Source organism: Macrosteles quadrilineatus, unplaced genomic scaffold, assembly GCF_028750875.1.
Source record: "Macrosteles quadrilineatus isolate MER2022 unplaced genomic scaffold, UCM_ALF_1.0 Scaffold_19__1_contigs__length_3004403, whole genome shotgun sequence".
NCBI classification, from domain to species: domain Eukaryota; kingdom Metazoa; phylum Arthropoda; class Insecta; order Hemiptera; family Cicadellidae; genus Macrosteles; species Macrosteles quadrilineatus.
Window position 1 is genome coordinate 2,155,905 of NW_026542612.1, and position 21,282 is coordinate 2,177,186.

General features: G+C 33.6%; 1 protein-coding gene and 1 long non-coding RNA gene across 2 annotated transcripts in view; one reads left to right on the forward strand and one right to left on the reverse strand.

Moving 5' to 3' along the window:
- Positions 1–3,625, reverse strand: part of LOC129005301 (uncharacterized) — a 31,001-nt gene extending 27,376 nt beyond the window's left edge. The window contains exon 1 of the long non-coding RNA XR_008491813.1: positions 3,562–3,625. This is a non-coding gene — a long non-coding RNA (uncharacterized LOC129005301). The remainder of the gene's footprint in view (positions 1–3,561) is intronic.
- Positions 3,626–17,004: 13,379 nt separating this feature from the next.
- On the forward strand, positions 17,005–18,488 carry LOC129005306 (AP-1 complex subunit mu-1-like). Its single transcript, XM_054434163.1, has one exon. It carries the CDS (start codon positions 17,035–17,037, stop codon positions 18,319–18,321), a length of 1,287 nt encoding a protein of 428 aa, XP_054290138.1. The 5' UTR covers positions 17,005–17,034; the 3' UTR covers positions 18,322–18,488.
- The last annotated feature ends 2,794 nt before the right edge of the window (positions 18,489–21,282 follow it).

Below are 21,282 nucleotides of genomic sequence, written 5' to 3' on the forward strand. Positions count from 1 at the left end.
AAAGGCCTTTTTCACTCGTGTTACACATTATATTTTTCCTACAGTCACTATGAATCATATAAATAATTAGTCTCTCAAACACTATACAACACGTTTTTAGATTCAGCTGGCAACACAAATAAAATGGTGCCCTTAGAGAAAGTAGTACCCGCGGTCCGTATCACTCCGCTATTTTTCCTCGGCAAGAAATGTGCTCCGCGTTTTGAGAATATAGTTCCGTATGTTTTTGTAATTTGAAGTGGTTTCCGCGCCTAAAAAAATGCTTTAAATGTATTTTTTTGTTTATTAAGATCGTAGGAATGTTTTAAAAACGTTTAAAAGAAAAGTCCAGGAAGTTCAGAAATACCGAAACTATAAACACGAAATGACAGGTAAATCGAAGTTATAATAGTCAATCAGCTGCTCATAGTATTATTATCTTTAAGTGTTGCCAACCTATTTCCAAGCGTACACGGATTACGTGCATAATAGAACCACGCTGTTTTGTGTTGTTTCGTTGGAATCCTGATGTGCGGCAAAGTATAAACCGTACGGCAAAGTATAAATATGCATCAATTAGCAGCTTTCTGTACTATAAACAGTACAAGGAAGCCAATTTTGTCGGGTGACTGTAGGAAAATAATTTAGTACACTGAATGAAACTCGCCGCGACTAGACATTTAGTATATTATAAATATTTAAATAAACGATATCAGCAAACTGACACATACTTTCTCCCATTGGCTTGTCAACAACCCTTATAATGGGATAAGCGGTGGAAGAGACTATGTTATTTTATGGGTAAAATCGCAAAATTTGCAATCACTTTTCCACCTATTTTATTACGGAATTGGTGGTTGTGCCAATCTTTTAGAGTTTAAGGGACTCATAACAAATAAAATTGTAATAAAAATAGTTTAAAATCCGATTTTATGTTACTTTATGGGCTTTTATGAGGAAATATCCACTAAAATTCAAAATTTCTAAATTAAAAATAAACTACTGGAGATACCAAGGATTAGTACAAATTTAATCAAAATCGGACCACAGGTGTAATCTGTAAACATCCCTCCTCACACACAAAAATCATTTCGAAAAGCACTTTTTTAGGTTCAGGGGAGCGCGTATCAGATACTTTCACTCAAACTCATAAATTTAGAAGAAAATAATGTACTTTATTCATGTACTAATATCTAGATAGAAAGAGTAAAAAAGTATTTGTATTGAATACAGTGATTGAAATTATTCATATTCATCTACATATCATTGTATAATGGCGCATGTAAACTGACGAGAAGTAACTAAGTAAATGTTTCTGCTTCCACTTAACAACTTTAGGAGTAATACAATCAAAGTTGTAACAAACATTAGCTTTGCTCTAGTATAAGTCGAAAGTCGCGTGCGGCGAACCTGAGAAATGGCTGCGGGTTTGCCAAACAGACATAGTCTCCAAGATGATATTTTACCAACCCTTCCAGCGACATCGCCTGATGTACGGAGTAGAAATTTTATTAAGTTTTTAAATTTAAGGGTTTACCGTTCTACGAATGTTGCAAACTTTGTCATCGGATACAGGCAGAAAAGTGCTGTTCATGTTGCTTAAATTCAATGCGCGTAAAACACATGTACACTACGTAATGTATAATACACACTCCATCGGTCTTGTAGACAATTTCTAATAGTGTTAATATTGAATTAATATTAAATAGAATATTTTGTATCCAAGAACATATTTCACCAAATAGGTAGGCATACTCCAGTCAATTTACACGTTTGTTTGCTTAATAAGCTGAGTGGTTTACTTATACAAACTCTGTTGCAACTCAATAACTGGTTACGTAGATATTTACACATGAATATTTCTGTTGACTTATGAAACTTTTACTTGAATTCTTAGGGCAATTATTGCTGTGTTGTTTATTTAGTTATGTTTTTGATAGACCCAATTCTACTCTATTTATTATTATAATGTATATCCACGCCAGCGGCATTTATTGACGTTTTTGTTAGTGAACGGCCGAAACCCTGGTCCTTGCTATTATCTATTGTTTACATATTGTTAGAAAGAATAAAATTGATAGCCCAACAATAAATTAATCTGAATCTTAACGCACTCGCTTAAAAATATAATGATATGGAATAAATAGAATGTCTTTCTGATTATTATAAACACATACGAGATGTTAGTTAACTCCGCCCATTTGTCTACAGTTTAAGTGTTACTAGAGAAGTACACCATTTTATTAATCTTATATACCAAAAAACTGTTGCAAAGCCTACGACAGCTAATCTGGCAATACTAATGGACCGAATTAAACGCGGGTGGTACCAAATGAAAGATATTTTCCTGTAGATGTGTAGATCCCTTTATAAATTAAAATAGATTCAAAAATAAGCATAATAAACTATTTTAAAATTTAAAAAAATTAACATGGGCCTTACGTGTTACCATGTTGGTGTCGAAATGACAACAAAATATAAACAAAATCAAAACAAATGGAAGAAATTCCAATTACATGTTTTATTTACAGCGTGGGGTGAAAATAGAGAATTTTGCACAATACATACTTTTGGTCGAGTTTTCGACCACGGAGCGAGCTCTCTTAGTTTATTAAATTTCATTCACAAGATTAAGATGATTATCTCCATTTTTCATAGATGTATTTCATAGGTGATGCATTTCTTTTACTGTTGATAATTTCAACCGAGCAATGAGCTTAAACACAGCCAATATGCCTACATTGACCACCGATTCAAAAATTGTGAAATAATCGAACATGAGTAATAATTAAAATGAGTAATATAACACTGAGAGTATCTTATGCTGTTTTCATCACTACTCAAAATTTGATTTAGCAAAATTATAAATTAATTATTATAAAAGTAAATATATAGTACTACAGTATAGTACTTCAGTGTTCATTATAAAAAAATAACTGTAAATCAAACATGTATTAGATAAACTTAGAATTAAGTAGTTAATGGAAAACGGGTCCATACCGCGAGGGCGAGGATTTTTTGTGTCAATTTTATATTTCAGTTAATTTAGTAATATTAATTTGAGAAATTAAGTGGGTAAGATTAACTTTTATGAATACAAATTAAAAAAATATTATATTTATATTGGCTAGTTTAAAAAAAAAACTTTTTATGTTAAATTTATTATTTAAAAAGTTACCTCACTTTAAAACGTTCCTGTTTTGGCATAAACCATTTCCGCAAAAAATATATCTAAAATTTGGATGGATAAAGTATTGAATGAACAAACTTTGTATGATAAAAACAAATTGAAGTTTTAAGAGCAGCTCAACTATATGGCGGTTTAATGATTCTCTAATGTCCTAATACAGCATAATATAATGCATTAAAAACCTAGTTTAAAACCATTATCTCCAACAAAAGCCGATTCAGTTCCCATGGTTGAGATCCAAGAAATGTCACAATTAATTATTAATTCCAAATGTAATAAAGTCTTTTTACAGAATATTTCTGGCTAATAGAATACATTAATACATAATTACAAAACATATTTTTACATTCAATTGTTTTACAATTATTATTGTTTATTTTTCTCGGACTCACCATTATAAATACTGGAGTAAAGCTGCGATGTATATAATGCACAGAGCAGCGGGCACTGTGCGCTCTAGCGGGTCTCTGCTGTACTTATACCGCCGCCGCCATGTTCTTCTTCTTCACGCCTCCTTTAGCAACAATGGTGCAGTCAGCTGGAGCTACGTGCCGTCTCATGCACTGACCTACCATGACCATCGTCTATGCTAAACCACCATGATAACGTTCATACAGAAAAAAATATAAAACGTCCAGTTTGCCGTCGTTTTGAAATCACGTCAAATTTAGCGAAATACTTAATTAATTTGGTAATTAGAAATTTTATTTACTCCTTTTTAGTAAATTCTCTAAGTAGTTCTCTAGTAAAACCGCGACATATTGTGTGGTGGATGATTAATTCGAAACGGAAGAAATATTCACCTGATTAAATTTTATGGTGAAAGTCCTTTGGTCAATGGTAGTTTTCCCGATTCAATTAATGATTTCCCCCAATCAATAGTTTTTGGTTTTGCTTTTTTAATCAATATGATACGAATAACAAGAAAATCAACGAGGATAACAAGATACAACCGAATATCGCTGTATCAGTTAGACAGAATAATATTATGTTACGGCCAAGTATGATCATACAGAAATTTGGAAAGTAACCCCTGAATAAGTCATAATGATCCCTTGTCAGTCCCTTTACTAGAAATATTTTAAACACAGATACCATCCATTGCTCATTATATTTTGTAGTATATTTGGCACCCCCATACTACTATGTTTGTGATTAGCACAGTTTGAAAACGAATGCACACATCCAAAACTATTACACGTTCAGTAAATAAATAAATGGAAATATTTATTAAACAAATGGCTAATATTAACAAAGACGGGCATTGTTATTATGCTAAACTTGGTATAAATCTGCAATGTAAATATAACATGTAACGACTCATCGACCTTACCAAAACTGTTGATTTGCTGTATACACAGCTTGACACACAAATAATGTGGTAAAAGGGAGGTTTTGCTGGCGAAAAACGAACAAAAGCCATTAGCAGTTGAACTGGAAGAACTGCAAAATATTGCCATGTTTTATACATTACGTGTACATCCGAAAACTGTGTTTATGGTAATTTTACTAAATTCTATTTTAGGTAATATATTTGTTATGTAAAATCTGCTGGTATAAGTAAATTACCTTACATAAAACTTTTATTATGTTAACAATATTTTCCAAAGTCCCACAAAACGTGATACTGTATTCGCTAATACCACTATACCAGGTACTTTATGAGGCCGGAGGTTTTGTTTAGCAGCTCTGCGTGTTGTGTCTGACTTCGCTCTAAACGGAATATTAGGAACTCATTTCACGGCAAGCTACAATTAAGTCGTGAACGTTCTAGATTTTACAATCAAATCTATGAAAACGTTAAAGCGATTGAAGGATGTAGATACAGTACACTTTGACAAAACATTTATTTTGTTAGATATTTTAACTTTACCATTATGTTACGAAATAACTGTTGGTTTAACAACTTGCGGGTTTACTTAAAAATCTTCTCAAAAGTTAATCTTTAGTTGAAGATGTATCAATCTTAATAAAATAACACCAATCAAGCTACACCAGTTTAACAATGCTACAAGTGAAATAAATAAGTCATAATGAAAGCCTTTAAAGACAACAATACTATGGACAGTGACATTAGACAATAAAAATGTTACAGATCTACAATATACCTATGTTCTATATAGGTATATAATATATTCGATAGGGTAATCTTAGTAGCCAATACACCATAAATGCTAACTAAATATTAATCGTATCGATGTACGTGAAACTTCAAGGCAGGTTCACTGTCAGAGTATAACAATGTGTTGTTTGTAATCAATATTTTTTACAAAATAGGAAAATGTGTAAATGGTATTGTTGATCAAGCATTATTCAGTTTTTAAAAGTACTCTTCCGCTGTAGGGAAGAGTCTATGGCCGTAAGGTGCACGGTATGTATACTGTATTTGTGTGTGCGACCGTCAACACAACAACTCAAGGAATTCTTGGTCCGATTGTCATCAAATTTGGCATGATTGTGTAGGACGAGATAAACTTGCATGAATATTTACAAAACCCCACAACACCTTATTGCAATTATCCGAGCTTGTAAATGTTAAATATTATTGTAGAGACATTTGGTTGTTCGCGATACACAAACATAATGTTGATATAACAGAATTGAATAATGAACCACTTTCATCACTCGGGTCTACTGTATTTTCTTCGGAAAAATCAGCGGACTATTTTAAAGTAAAATTGACAGCTGTCAATTTTTCTCTATCCTAAGCACGAAATGCACTTAAACTAGGTTTTGACTGAAAAGAGTACTTGGCGATATTTTCAGTAGACTTTGCGACGTAAACATTATTCAATTAGCTACAATGATCAGCCGCCGCAGCACTGATTGCACAATTGCTTGTCCGCTAGATGCCGCAGTTTTTGTCTCTTTCCATCAGCAACAGCATTAAAGACAGTTTAATGTGTGTCGGAGTCAACGTCGGAGTAAACGTTACAGCACTTGCATCGCCTCGGCTCCAATGTCTTGTCGCCGCCTGACCCCCTAGTACAGACAGAGGTAAATATGATGATTAAGCTGTACACTGTATTTAGTTAGCTACACAGATAAAAAAAAAAAAAAAAAAAAAAAAAAAAAACTCTTTGCTTAATTACTGTACAATTATATCTGGTCTATCGGTTGAAACAACCTAAAAGAAATTAAACCCACTAACCTTCAGACAAAACCCCTCTTAAACAATTTTCCTATCGCAGAACCATTTCCTTTAAGCAATTTTTACCGTGATATAGGGCCTAGAGTGCAATATTTTCAAATGACTGTAATCCTTACATCAGAGGCTTCATCTGTCCAACTAAAATGCTAGTTGTGTCTAAAATAATTGTACTAGAATAAGTAATAAGTTCAGCAATAGTAAAAATAACAAAAAGAAACAAAAATTAGGTTTAAATTTACAAACAACCATAAAATATCTTCTTGGTAGCCTTATTACTACAAAATTTAAAATATTAAAACCACAGAGGCTGAGAAGAACCGTGATCTTTAACGGCTAATTTTACATTTTGTGTTTTAACACAATGATTTAAGATTTACCGCCTTGTAGTAATAATTTGATATGCAACACTAATACATCAAACGTTTAACGCATGATCTTAATCTAGAATGGTCCTAATGATAAATGAAATTCAATTTTAACCAAATATATTAGGAAAAAGTAATTTAATAAAATACAGGGTGATTCAAAATGAATGACCCAGTTTTAACGCTTTATAACTTTTATACTATTAAACTTACCGCTATAAAATACACATCAAACGAAAAAGCAACTCAAAGAGTTTATGCCTTCCAAAGAGACATCATATAACAAAATCGATCCAGCAGAACTGTAGATTTAATTGTACAAAGTTAAAAAGTAATCTCCAAATTTTTACCGCTAGAAATTTGGAGGTTACTTGACGTTTTTGCAAATAACTTTTAAATGGTGAGGAAATCGACCAAATTGGAAGGTAATATTCCGAAAGAGAATAAAATTTCCTACAATCTACTACAGTATTATGCATTTCTTGAAAATACTCAATAAATGTAGCTTAAATTTGGCTTAAAATAAAAAATTGTGAAATTTAATGTTTGCTAAGTTTATTGTCTACATTAAAGACGGGGATTTTCAATTTTTCTTTCATTTTGAGGCTTTTTTTGGTACCTTTCTTGAGTATTTTTAAAAAATGCATAATAGTAGATTGTAGGAAATTTTATTCTCTTTCGGAATATTACCTTCCACTTTGGTCGATTTCCTCACCATTTAAAAGTTATTTGCAAAAACGTCAAGTAACCTCCAAATTTCTAGCGGTAAAAAGTTGGGGATTACTTTTTAACTTTGTACAATAAAATCTACAGTTCTGCTGGATCGATTTTGTTAAATGATGTGTCTTTGGAAGGCATAAACTCTTTGAGTTGCTTTTTCGTTTGATGTGCATTTTATGGCGATAAGTTTAATAGTATAAAAGTTATAAAGCGTTAAAACTGGGTCATTCATTTTGAATCACCCTGTATTTCAATTGTTTTCTCTTCAAGCAATTTAGGAGGACATGAAAATTATACTAAATATTGGACATGTAATAACCATCCCCAAAACTTTGACACTTGACCAATAACCATGATAAATCCTAAATCAAATGAAATAACTATAAAAATAGCTGTCAATTTCATTAGTTTGAATCTTTGAAAATCAAGAGCACAATTTGCATGAAATAATGTTGCTACAAAATAACAATAACTTATTTCCTAAACAGAGGATATGTCCCTGTACCTGGCTCAGCTGATGAGTGTCTGTTCGACTGCTGACGAGTGCCTGCTGAGTAGTTCAGCTGCTGATTGTCTGGACAACTGCCGACGAGTGGCTGCTGAGTAGCTCAGTAGCTCGGCTATGTGTGATTGAATGGCACAAGTCATACACCCGCATATCGAGCTGAGGACCATTAATATCAAAGTGGCATTGTGGCATTGTTGCTCAGGCCTACTCATTAGACATCCATTGTACCCACTACCCTGTGATGGATGGTTGTAGTCCTACAAGAATCGCTACTGGTACCGACCTCTACTGTATTTGTAACACTCTTTTTCATTTACGGAATAACCTCATTTGCAAGACTTTGGTTTTGGCGATTATGGTTAATTCGACAGCTATTAAATTGTCATTAATCTCCGTGTGGGCCGTTTTGAGTTAGTCAACAATCTCTTTCTGGCGTTGTTGTGGGTAAACGTAATACCATGGTAATACATCCAAGTATGCGGATGGATAATTTGAATTTTTCTGGTTGGATAATCATTACACAAAAATACTCTTATTGTGCAAAAAATGTTTTGGCTCTGCGATTTGTATCTAAAATCATCCATCCCAGATATCTTGTACAAAATAGTTTTTTCAATTGCTGTTACATACCAGAAGTAAAGAATTGTATTCCAGGAGAATAGTTAAACATATTATCTAACTTTTGATTCTTATATTTCACAGCTAGTTATGATTAAAATATGAATTACTTTGTTGTATGAGAGGGATTAGGATAGAAAGGGTTTGTATTCATTAAAAGAATAAAGTTATTTAAAAAAATATTAGGATGAAATTTTAAAGAAGAAAATTGCTCAAAGGTATATTATCCTTTTTTTTAGATTCGAATTGGCTGGTTACTTTCCACATACACAAGGTAAATACATAACAGATATAATTATATCAAAGTCGGAAAGAAGTGCTTTTGTGTCCGCTGTCAATCTGGCTTTCCCGTCCTCTGCCAGTGAGCGAGGACATATTATGGAAAACTATTGATTAAAAGTGGTTTGTTGTCACTCTTATGCGTTTGATGTCGACACCCTCCGTCTACCTCATGGTCAATCTCGGGACTGGTTAATGATGGTTAAAGGCTCGAAGTAGACGGAGGGGCAGGAGATAGGTTCCATCATGGAGACTGTAGGTGCAAAATGTTGGTATTTCAAGAACAAAGTTGAAGAAGAAAAGCTGCAAAATGTATTATAAAGACTGGAGTTTCGCAGTTTCCAGGTGACTCGGTCCAGGATCCACGTCTGTTCGTGGAGATGTCCCGGACCATCGGACCGGCAACCATCAATCTCATCCTGCTGGAGTCACAGGATTGCGTCCACTTCCGTTGCTACGCCTCCGCCTGCGCTTGCTAGGTGTTCCGCCCCGGTGGCGACGCCGACGACGCCCTGGCGAGACCCCGTCACCCAACGTCAACCATCAGGCATCACCCAGCCAATACAACACACCTACATAGTTTACACTTGGATACTGAAGTAGAATTATTTTCTATTTGGCTAGGTGTAGCATTGACTATACACAGAGTAGACTTCCCATCCAATGTAAACATTTGAAGAAAAAACGTGGTGCAATCTGTTGAGATGGTCTACAACTAATGACAATATTCAGTGTCAAGTGGTTAATCAATTAGCTGTTGGCATGGATGTAAATTAACATTTAACTCAATACATTAGTACCCTCTGGTGAGATGGTCCTGAACTGCATCTATTTTCTTGCCTATCTAATCTTGCCTTCAAATTTTTACATTGGATGGGAAGTCTACTATGGCTTAGCCAATTTATATTCAAAATATTAAAAATATAACCAATTGGAATGAGTAACTCGTGAGTTTGCTACACTCGATGTTATAATTATTTCTCTCTTAGTTTTAGATTGATGCTGTGATAGAAGATGTGACATAACAGAGATGCAAGAGTTTACAATAAGTTCCGTTTGACTTGATTAACAAGTTGGCGTATTCGGGAAAAGTTAGAGACCGACATCACCTCATTCTGTCAGTTAACAACTCAACTACGTTATTCTTTCTAATGATGTCTATAAATACAACATGGGAAATATGATTCCAATTTTACATGAATATGGTGGGACCAAAAGTAACAAGAATGTGTGTTGGATTTATAACACTTCTAGGTTTTAACGTAGTTAAGGTTCTTTAAAAATATCAGTTATATTACACATGTGTAGCACGATGGAAAGAGATTAAATTGTAGCAGCAGCATGAAAGGAAACCACGTCGTTTTAGGCTAATATTATTAGGCCTACAATTATATAATTATTATTTTGGCTAGTCCGATACTCGAATATGAGCTTTGTCTGTTTCTTTGTAAAATGTATCTCGAAATCCAGTGGAATTATTTAAAAACTAAATTTTAGAATTACTTACTTATAAGTCTAAAAAAATATTGACGAAAGCCACTACCAATTTCTTTCCTAACCATTTTCTAGAGCATAAAAAAAGAAATAATATATTGAAGCTTTGATTTATGCCTAATGGTTACGGAGATAATAAAACAATTTACTTTTAAAATTACCATGTTATTCTTATTGAGAATAAATAAACTGTTGCAGTTTGATTGTTTATGGATATATTTTAATAAAATTTGGCAATTTTGTTTATGTTATACTAAGCTATCGACATTTCAATAAAAAACATACCTCAATATCTTCACTGTAGCAGCAAACCTAAGTAGGCTACTTAGTTACTCAAATTAATGTTATTTAAATAAGAAACATATTTGACAATTTTAAGGGAATATTTTAGCAGATATCCAGCCAGGTAAATGGAAATTCGCTTAGTCTGCAGGTTTGCTGCAGTGGGGGTATTTATAGTTTACATTGGACAACTTTATTCAGTTTAGTTAGTTTTTAAGTTTATTTCAGTTAATTTATTGTATTGTTATTGTATTTGCTAATTGTTCTGCTTTTTGGACAGATTGTAAATTAAATACAAAGTAAAAAAAACTTGCTAAATTTTTGAAGACAAAAAAACACTATTAACTTAAATCATAGAGAAAGCAACCTTTATCATGTATTCAGCTTAACCTTGAAGGATGATTTTGATACATCTATTCGGGAGTATTTTTAGGGAGGACGTATGTATGTTGAGGTTTTAATTTTACTTAAGGAAGATTTAGTTTAGGGAGCAAACAAACATATCACACTTCTTATTCAAATAAATAATCGTATTCTTTATAGATTCTATCTATAATTGGAATTTGTCTCAAAAGGTTTATCTGAATGATGGTGTAAACTATCAATAACCCACGAAGAGAGCTGAATCTCCAGGTATCCTATTTCATGCTTTGTTGAGCAATGTCGTTTGTGGATTTTCTATTACAATTTAGTAAATATTAGTGGACAAGTACCGTAGGGAACTTTAAATTTTTTCGAAAAAAAACTCATTAACGAGCACTGGTTTTAGATCAAAATAATTATAAAAAAACAGAAGGAGCCTTTAACTTATAATTATGTCAAAATTGAAAGTAGACTTATTATAACTGGGAGGTTTTAATTTGCACTAAACTATTAACCTATACCAAACCCCAATGAGAGAGCAGAATTTTAATTTATTCAGGAGTAATAGTGCAATAGCGGAAAATCGCTCTTACCGCCGCGAAATGAAGGCTTAGGGTTACATGATAAAAATTAAACATTAAAGAGACCCATTTTGAATCTAATATAACATTGTTTATTTTTATTTTTCATTTGCTGTAATGTACGTTTCTTTCTTTTTCCTTCTTCTTTACTTTACAATCTGTTGATAAGGAATAAGTAAATGCATGCAATTATTGACTATTGGATACTGAAGTTGTATTAATAGTCAAAGATGCAATACCAAAAGTAAGTAATGTAGGCAGGTCCAGAATTAAGGGTCCCTTAAGTCGATAAATCTTGTCTGGGTTGTTGAGCACGTTCATTATGTTCAACGCTTAATGATTTGGATGAGATTCCAATTTTGAACCATTTCTTTCACTTGGTCATGATTTCGTCCTTGACAGCTGTTATCTGTAAGCGAGAAAAATGAACAACGGGTTTCAATAACTTAAGTAGGATCATATTTTTATGTTTATCTCGATTTCATTTTATGGCATAATTTTACATTACAGAGTTGAACTTATTTGCACGATTAAAAATATATAGTTTATGGTAAATTTGGTTTATTTGTAAATTATATAGAAAACATTTATTTTTATAATATTGTTTCGACTATTTAACCCAATTAACCACAACCGAGCAAGGCTCGGTCCCCCGGTACTAATCGTAAAAATAATGTAATGCAGTTTGTTGGAACACGCCTGTTGATTAAAGAACTTACCTGTAGAAGAGGAGAATTATTAGGTGACTTTTGGAACCCAAAAGTCAAAAGACAAGTATTTGGCCAATAATATTTTGACCCAAAATTTTCCTAATTCTCCTAGTCTACAGTTAAGTTCATTAATCAAAAGGCGTGTTTCTAAACCAGCATTGCACATTATCATCAGAGACCTGGGAAGGCCAATAGGACAAAGGCTTACTAGGATAACAGTTTGCTGCCCATGGTTTTCAACTTGGCGAATCTCAAGTCGAACAGAATGAGCCAAATAATAAACTAAAGAGGTTTGTTGTTGGGGTTTTTAGCTACACTGTAAAATTAATCCCACATTCAGTAGCTTTATAATGAATTATCATTTAAATTTTAATTTATATACAGTAAGTGGAGTATCAAAACAAAATTCTCAAACCTATGTACCGTAATAATTTGACTACAGTTAAAGATGTGTAAGCATGTTTTGATGTTTATGTAGTATCTAATCAATCTAAGTCCAAATATGTTGAATAAATATTTCTCTCTAGAAGGGTTTTTTTTAAAGAGGTGTAGTAAATTATTGACATTAATCCTGAACACAAACAATATTTAAAAAAATATGTGTTAAAAATAGTAATTGAAGACAACCAAATGCACTACACCCGGAAGCGAACATAAGAATAGTCTTTGGTCAATAATAAAGTAGTGTTTAACCCCTTGGGACACAAGTTCAGTTGTGCCATGCGCATTGTTAATTTTTTTTACCATAAACGAAAAGTTAAGGAGTTTTTAGTACAGTATCTTAATTAAAAGGCTTAACCCCTGCCGCAGCAAACCTGCAGACTAAAATATTTCCAATCCAATAATTTGTTTATAAAATATTTGTATAAAAAGCATACCTATTTATTTTATACTTATAAATATTTGATTTCATGAGTTCAGTATTTAGGTTCACTGCAACGGGGAACGAGAAAATGTTTTGATCAAATGTTAATAATACAGGAAAAAACTAATTAAGTTGCCAAATTCTATGAACATATTTAAAAACAAGCCAACTACAACAGTTATGAACTTAATATGATATACTTTTTCGGTTTTCTCCATAAGTATATAATGAGAATTTTAAGTGTACAGTTTTTTGTATTTCCTACGAAGGACCTTTGAACTTTTAAACCTTTCGAACAACGCTTCAATGTACAAGATTGTTTGTTTTTTAGCTCTTCTCTAGGTCATATCGTGCTGCCTATTTTAATAGCCTATGCCCAAATGAAAATTTGCTAAGAATATATTTTAGAGCTTTAGTAAAAATATATAGGTTTAACAACGTGCCCTCTATATAGAAACACTACGCAGAATACTCAGAAGTAAGACGTCTTGCAGAGGTTTTAATGAAGGGGCGTTGTATTAGTTGCCGTAACATCGCCCGCATTTGTTACAGTACTACAGTATTAATATTGTAACACAATTCCTTGTTGAGAACATAAAAACTACTAAAATATTAAAATAGCTAACTTTCATCATTGGATCTTTGGTATTATAACCTTAAAGTAAGTACATGATGTTGCTAAATGCTCAAAAATGTAATGGTAAATCAGTCTAAGTAGCGGTAGCGGGTGACCGAGCCATGGCTTCGGTATTTTTATTTCGATTGTAACAGCAACAAAGGAAACTCGCGTATGTTGGAAATTTTAACTTTGGCAATCCAACACATTAATTCATTTTAAACTAATTTATTAATCTACAAATGTCTTACACTGTAAATAAGTAAAACAACGGTTTTAAAAATAAAAGAAGTATTTTTTATATCAGTTCCTATAGTAGGATTTAATCTGCGATCACAGGTTAATACCTGTGAATCTGCTACAATTGCATTAATACAGCATATTACAGCGTATCAAAAAAATACGAAAAATCAATTATTTTTGTAAGAGGGGTGTAATTTATTTCTTGGTACTAAATTAAATCTTTATTTTTTCTCTTTTCTAAGAAAAACCAGCATGAGCATACTCTATAAAATACTCTCTATCATATGATGGATCTGAAGACAAATAAGTCCGATTTAAGCGTATATTGCTTACTGTTAAGATTATTGTAATACAATGAACTTGAATACCTGTTCAATAATAATAAAATAAACCCAAAAAAGTCCCGGATACGATTTAATCACTGGCAGGATTCTGAAAGAATTGCCACGAAAAGGAATATTATTGCTAACCTTCATATTTAACGCTATATTACGGCTAGAATATTTCCCAGTTCAATTGAAGATAGCTCAACTTGTGGTAATTCCAAAACCAGGCAAACCACCAAATGAGGTCTCGTCCTACAGACCCATAAGTTTGCTTCCTGTTGTATCCAAATTATTTGAAAAACTAATCCTAAGAAGATTGAACCCAATTATAGAAGACTTAAATTTGATTCCTGAGCATCAGTTTGGCTTTCGGAAAGGACACTCTACAGTTGAACAAACCCACAGACTAGTAGACATAATTAAAAATTCATTTGAAACAAAAAAGTACTGTTCTGCTGCATTTCTGGATTTACAACAGGCATTCGATAAAGTGTGGCACACTGGACTTCTGTATAAACTTAAATCCTTGCTCCCCCATTCTTTTTACAGTTTGTTAAAATCTTACTTAAATAAACGATTCTTCCAGATTAAATTTCAGGAAATTTTATCCGACTTGAAGCCTATTCAATCTGGAGTACCCCAAGGCAGTGTTCTTGGACCTGTTTTATATTTACTATATACCTCCGACATCCCCGTGGGCCAAAATATTACGGTTGCTACGTTTGCGGATGATACTGCATTTCTCTCCATTCACGAAAATCCTCAAGATGCTTCAAATCAATTGCAAGTTACATTAAATGATTTCGAACTGTGGCTAAAAAAATGGAGAACTAAAGTTAATGAAACAAAATCTTTACATATTACATTCACGCTGAGACAAAAAAAACTGCCCTCCAGTTACTTTGAACAACATAGAGTTGACAGAAGTGGACAGCGTTAAGTATTTAGGATTCCACATGGATAAAAGATTAACCTGGAAAACACATATTTGGTGTAAAAGACAACAAATGGACTTGAAGGTTCGTAAACTCAACTGGCTTCTAGGCAAAACATCAAAGCTTTCGTTGACCAATAAACTCACACTTTACAAAGTTATGATCAAACCTATTTGGACGTACGGGATACAGCTTTGGGGAACGGCAAGCAAATCCAACTTAGCAATTATTCAAAGATTTGAGTCAAAGGCGCTGCGAAGAATAGTTGATGCTCCGTGGTTTGTCTCGAATCAAACAATCCATGAAGATTTAAAAATACCTACAGTGATTGAAGAAATAACAAGAATTAGCAAGAAATATCATGAAAAACTCGAAACCCACCAGAACAATTTAGCCGTTAACTTACTGGACAATAGTGAATTTCCCAACAGACTAAAAATTGTGAAAGTTCTTGAACTCCCATACCGATTTGCATAGTTTTAGTTACATGATATGACTATTTATTTTTCCAAGATCTTTCACTGGGGAGATTCTTGGTCAAGTCATTTACTTATATTATGCCTTTTACTAATTGTTCACAGTTGTACTGAACAGATTGTAAAATAAAATAAAGCTAAAAAAAAGAATACCAGTTCAACTGAATACAGCTGTCCAAATAATGCAAACAACAAATGAGTGAATAAAAATTGTAAAACCTACCCTTAAATAAAACTGAAACATTTGAGTTGACGCCAGTGCACTCAAACGTCACCAATACGAAACACTTTTCCCCAATGTCGAGTAATCTTTAGTGAAATCTTTGCACAACTGATGTTTTACTCTTTGTACTGTATTTTGTAATTTGCTAGTAAACTGTGGATGGCTTGTTGTTACAAGTATTTTGTTTACTTTTTCCTTGTTAGTTTGTTCAACCAACATAATTACTTAGCAGCCCATAAGGCCAATATTAAAGTTTTTAATTTTCAAATGAGTTGTCTAGCGAAGTACCAATTTTTCTGAGGTAGTGGCATTCACCAATACGTTTTTAGGGCTATATGTCCCTAATTCTAAAATTTTGTAAAAATCCATCCGCTGGATTTCGATATTTATACTAAAGACGAACACACAAACAGACTTAGCTCGTATTATAGTATAGGATAATATAGGATAAGCAACTTAACAAACAATTTTAAAAATTAGACTGATATTTTGTGTTATTATCTACAGTTTACAAGAGTACCTCATGTTAATCAGTAAAGATTAACATACGTACGTTTGAAATCCGTCAGGATAAAAATGTTGAAAATGTTGAAGATCGATTTTAAAAATGGTTCTGTCGGAAAATCTTTATTGTTGTTTGCTTTATATATTTTTTTTTCAAATAGGTATCTTAAACTTTAAGTTATAAATAAATCGTAAATATCTACAGAATTTTACTAGATGTTTGATAATGTACCGTAACAAAAGTGTAGAACATCCGCTTCAAATCTTACCCTGAATAATAATACTCTTTAGTCTACCCAAAAAGAACGCATCAATATAGGCTCCAGATTTTTATGATAGGATGAGAAGTCTTATACCTAAGCCAATAGTATAATGTAAACCCTTTTAAGGCTTTACAAGTTTACATTCTTACCATTTGTTGTTTTGGGCTTGTCGAAACAGTGATTGGCTATACAGTATAGAGTTCTATAATCAATGGCAGACCCGCCCAAAATAGGACTCTTTTTCTATATGCATTTCTTTAATCAGCTGTTATAGCAGATAATGAAAACAACAACAAAAAAGTCTAGTCACTATTTGTGTTCCCATTTTTGTGTGGTCTTTATCATGTCTGTTTCTGCAATACACATAGTCGACTTGTTGGGCAAGTCTCTGATATCCAGGAACTACCGCCACAGCCACGAGTCTGATGTGATAGACATGTTCATGCCCACCGTGATGTCCACGGGAGAGATGTCGGCAGCACCGGTGCTACAGGTAGGAGACATCACTTTCGCCTACGTCAGGACCAACAACGTGTACGTGGTAGCCACCGTCAGCAGCAACGCTAACATCTCCCTCGTCTTCACGTTCCTATACAAAGCACTCAACGTCATGAAAGAGTACTTCAGGGACGTTCGGGAAGAGAGTATACGTGACAACTTCGTACTATTGTACGAGATCTTAGACGAGATCCTGGACTTTGGCTATCCACAAATCACCGAGAGCAACATACTAAAGGAGTACATAACTCAGGAGAGTAGGAAGCTAGGAACACCTAACGTCCCAGACGCTGTAACCAACGCTGTGTCGTGGAGATCTGGCGGTATCGTGTACAAGAGGAACGAGGTGTTCCTGGACGTCGTGGAGTCAGTCTGCCTCACAGCCAAGTACAACGGTGCTGTGATCTCCAGTGAAATACATGGTTCGATCAAAATAACGTCAAAACTATCTGGAATGCCCGAACTGCACCTTGGAATCAACGATAGGCTGTTACGTGATAAGGAATCTACTGAAAACGGAAAATACGTGGACCTGGACGAACTCAAGTTCCACCAAAGTGTTAGGCTGACGAAGTTCGATCAGGATCGTACTATAACCTTCGTTCCTCCTGACGGTGAGTTTGAGCTGATGTCCTACCGCATCAATACGTACGTCAGGCCCCCGGTCTGGGTGGACTGTGTGACCCGACTGTCCAGACAGCGTGTGGAGTACACGGTAAAGGTGACGTCACACTTCAAGAACCGTCGTTCAGCAAGCTTCGTCCACATACTCATACCAGTCCCCGGTGACGTTGACTCGCCCAAGTTTCAGTTTGGTGTTGGAACCGTGAGTTACGTCCCAGAGAGCAATGTGATCAAGTGGTCTATCAAAAACCTGGAAGGATGTAAAGAGTACTTCATGATCGCGCAGTTTGGCCTTCCTAGTGTCCCTAGTCTGGACAAGGAGACTTCGCGTCCAATAGAGGTAAAATTTGAGATATCCGCATACAGCATCTCCGGACTAAGTGTTCGTTACCTTAAGGTGACGGAGAAGAGCGGTTACCAGGCGGTGCCGTGGGTCAAGTACTTTACCAAGAGTGGAGAGTATCACATACGACCGCGGGACCCAGTATCTGTCAAAGGAAGCTCTTAAATCTAGGCTTACTGAACAGTGGACCATTGAGCATTTAGTTGTACTAAGTAGCATAGCAGCTGTTGTAATAGGCTACTGTTCAATTTTTCGTTTGCACCTAAAGCAGGAGAATATACCTACCGTACTCATAAAGATTACTTATGACGATAAGTCATGTTACAAATATAGAAATAGGTACAATAAAACTTGTGTAAAATATATCATATTTATTTACAAACATTTGTCTAAAAATATACATCTCTTATACTAATAGGCTTATTTTACAGCTTTCGTAAACTAGCTTACTTGTCTAATCTGGCTTTCTGCTTACGAGAAATATAAATAGTCTTACTGCTATAAGGTTTTGGCAAAGCTAATATTATTGTATTGTTTAAATGTCGGTTTTATGAAACTTGTTTTGTTTTGCTGGGATGGCAAAATGTCGTTACTGTACTAAGGTAAACTTAGTTGGAAAAGATTATGTTTAAATCATTGGCTGTGACATTATGTGAATCAATAGACCGGTTTAGAAGTCATTGGTTCTGTTTCAAACTGTTTGGCGGACTCACGATAAATATATTGTTTTAATTCCAATTGCAAATGTTAACGTGCCAATATTTATTAAATCATTGTGATTTTCACGTCAAATTTTGTATCTTTCGACTTTGACTACAACTAATATGTGATAATGTTTACAATTTATACTAAAGTAGTTTTTTTAAGTTTTTGCATTCAAATGCTGGTCTAAAATAAAGGGCTACGTTCTTTATGATCTATTATTAGATACAAAAGTATTCAGAAGTTGGTTTTGGCAATCATGGTTTCGTGTTTGGCAATCATATTTCAACTTTCAGATTAATAAGCTCGATATGATGGCAGTCTGTTTGATTATGGATTATTAGTCCAGTGAATAGAGGTATGTTAACTTACAAACGGTCCGGTAAGTCTAAATTTTTTATATGTTGTCTAGGATGGTAAGTAGGTGTTAAAACCGCAAAATGCACAATTCCACCCCCTCCGCGCCCGCCGCCATATTGAAAAATCGAACAAATCTGTACTTTCTAGAGGTTTTCGCCTATATCTCCGTTTTGGTGCGTTTTAGCGAAAAATATGTTGTTGCAATGTTGTAGACAATTAAATTTCCTATAATATAAGTATAACAATTTGGTTCTAAGACTTATGAAAACGAAAATATTCAAATTATTTTACAATAAAAACGTATTTTTTTATTTTATTTTGCCAAATCTCTTTCTTTAGATCGCTGTAATTCAGTAATGAAATATTCTAGGATAACAAGTATCCCAATCACATGTATAGAGCATTTAATTACCTACAAAATGCTTCTATTCTTTAAGCCAACCGTTTGATGTGGGGCTGAAAAACAAACAAAACAAATTAAAAGAATGGGTCTTTTTTTTCGTTTTTGTGACCTAAAAATTAACAAATTAACTTTCAGTTTTCGGTTTAATTTTCAGTTAATGAAACCATACTTACTGTGCTTACTACATGTTACAGTGCAATGCTCATGATGCAGGTACTATATTCCTCCCTTACAAATATACACTGGTGAGAGGAGGTGTTAAATTTACAACAACCCACCATCACAGCAAGTAATTTTTAAAGATTCATTTATTTAAACAAAATAAGATCAAAATAAGATAAATACGTAATGTCAATGTTGTGGACGGTTAAATATTCAAATTTTTTAACTGTAACAAATCAAACTTTCTGTTATTTTGCAAAATTTCTTGCATCAAGGGCTTGAACACATATAAACTTGTACAACTCATAAGCACATTTGTTTTCTCCAACTAGGAAGTTGCTATGCCAACATAACAAAAAATTTTATAAACACGAAACAGTCTTTAGTTACCCATAGAATAATAAATAATTGAGTTAGGGTATATTTTTATATATTTTTATATTAAAGAAAATAAAGAAAGGCTAAAGAAAATTATTAGGTGATAGAACTGAACATCAACACACCCGTTATAACAAAGAACAAGAAAATATCTCTGGAGAAATTGAAAAAGAAATGTGTGGCCTTATCGCACGCTGTCATAGCTGCTGCAAGACCAAGGTCCTTTGTGTCTCACCCCTTCTGACTGGACTAAGTGTATTCATGTACAAAAAGTTTGGTTCAAAGCTTCTGGTAGATTTAATGTCATCTTTTGGATTTTCTTCCTCTTATCACGAAGCACAATTACAACTGTCTACCATCATGCAACAACAACTACCTCTGGTGAAACCCAACCGTGGCGATGCTTTCTGCCAACTGGTTTTTGATAACGCCGACTTAAACGTCAATACTCTAGATGGTCGAGGGACTTTTCATGCCATGTGTGGAATAATATGCATAACCCCATAAGATGAAGATGCCTACTAAACGAGCAAAGCTCCAGTAATAAATTTTCTAATATGTTAGTTATTTAGTTTATTTTAATTCTGTTAGCCATTAGTTTACTTATTTATTAAACGTTTATTATTACAGTATTTGATCTTATTTTGTTTAAATAAATGAATCTTTAAAAATTTACTTGCTGTGTTGGTGGGTTGTTTTAAATTTAACACCTCCTCTCACCAGTGCATATTTGTAAGGGAGGAATATAGTACCTGCATCATGAGCATTGCACTGTTACATGTAGTAAGCACAGTAAGTATGGTTTCATTAACTGAAAATTAAACCGAAAACTGAAAGTTAATTTGTTAATTTTTAGGTCAAAAAAACGAAAAAATAGACCCATTCTTTTAATTTGTTTTGTTTGTTTTTCAGCACCACATCAAACGGTTGGCTTAAAGAATAGAAGCATTTTGTAGGTAATTAAATGCTCTATACATGTGATTGGGATACTTGTTATCCTAGAATATTTCATTACTGAATTACAGCGATCTAAAGAAAGAGATTTGGCAAGATAACAAAAAATAATTACGTTTTATTGTAAAATAAATTGAATATTTTCGTATCCATAAGTCTTATAACCA

Coding starts and splice junctions, on each gene's coding strand:
- LOC129005306 (XM_054434163.1), top strand. CDS start 17,035: ATGTCTGTTTCTGCAATACACATAGTCGACTTGTTGGGCAAGTCTCTG.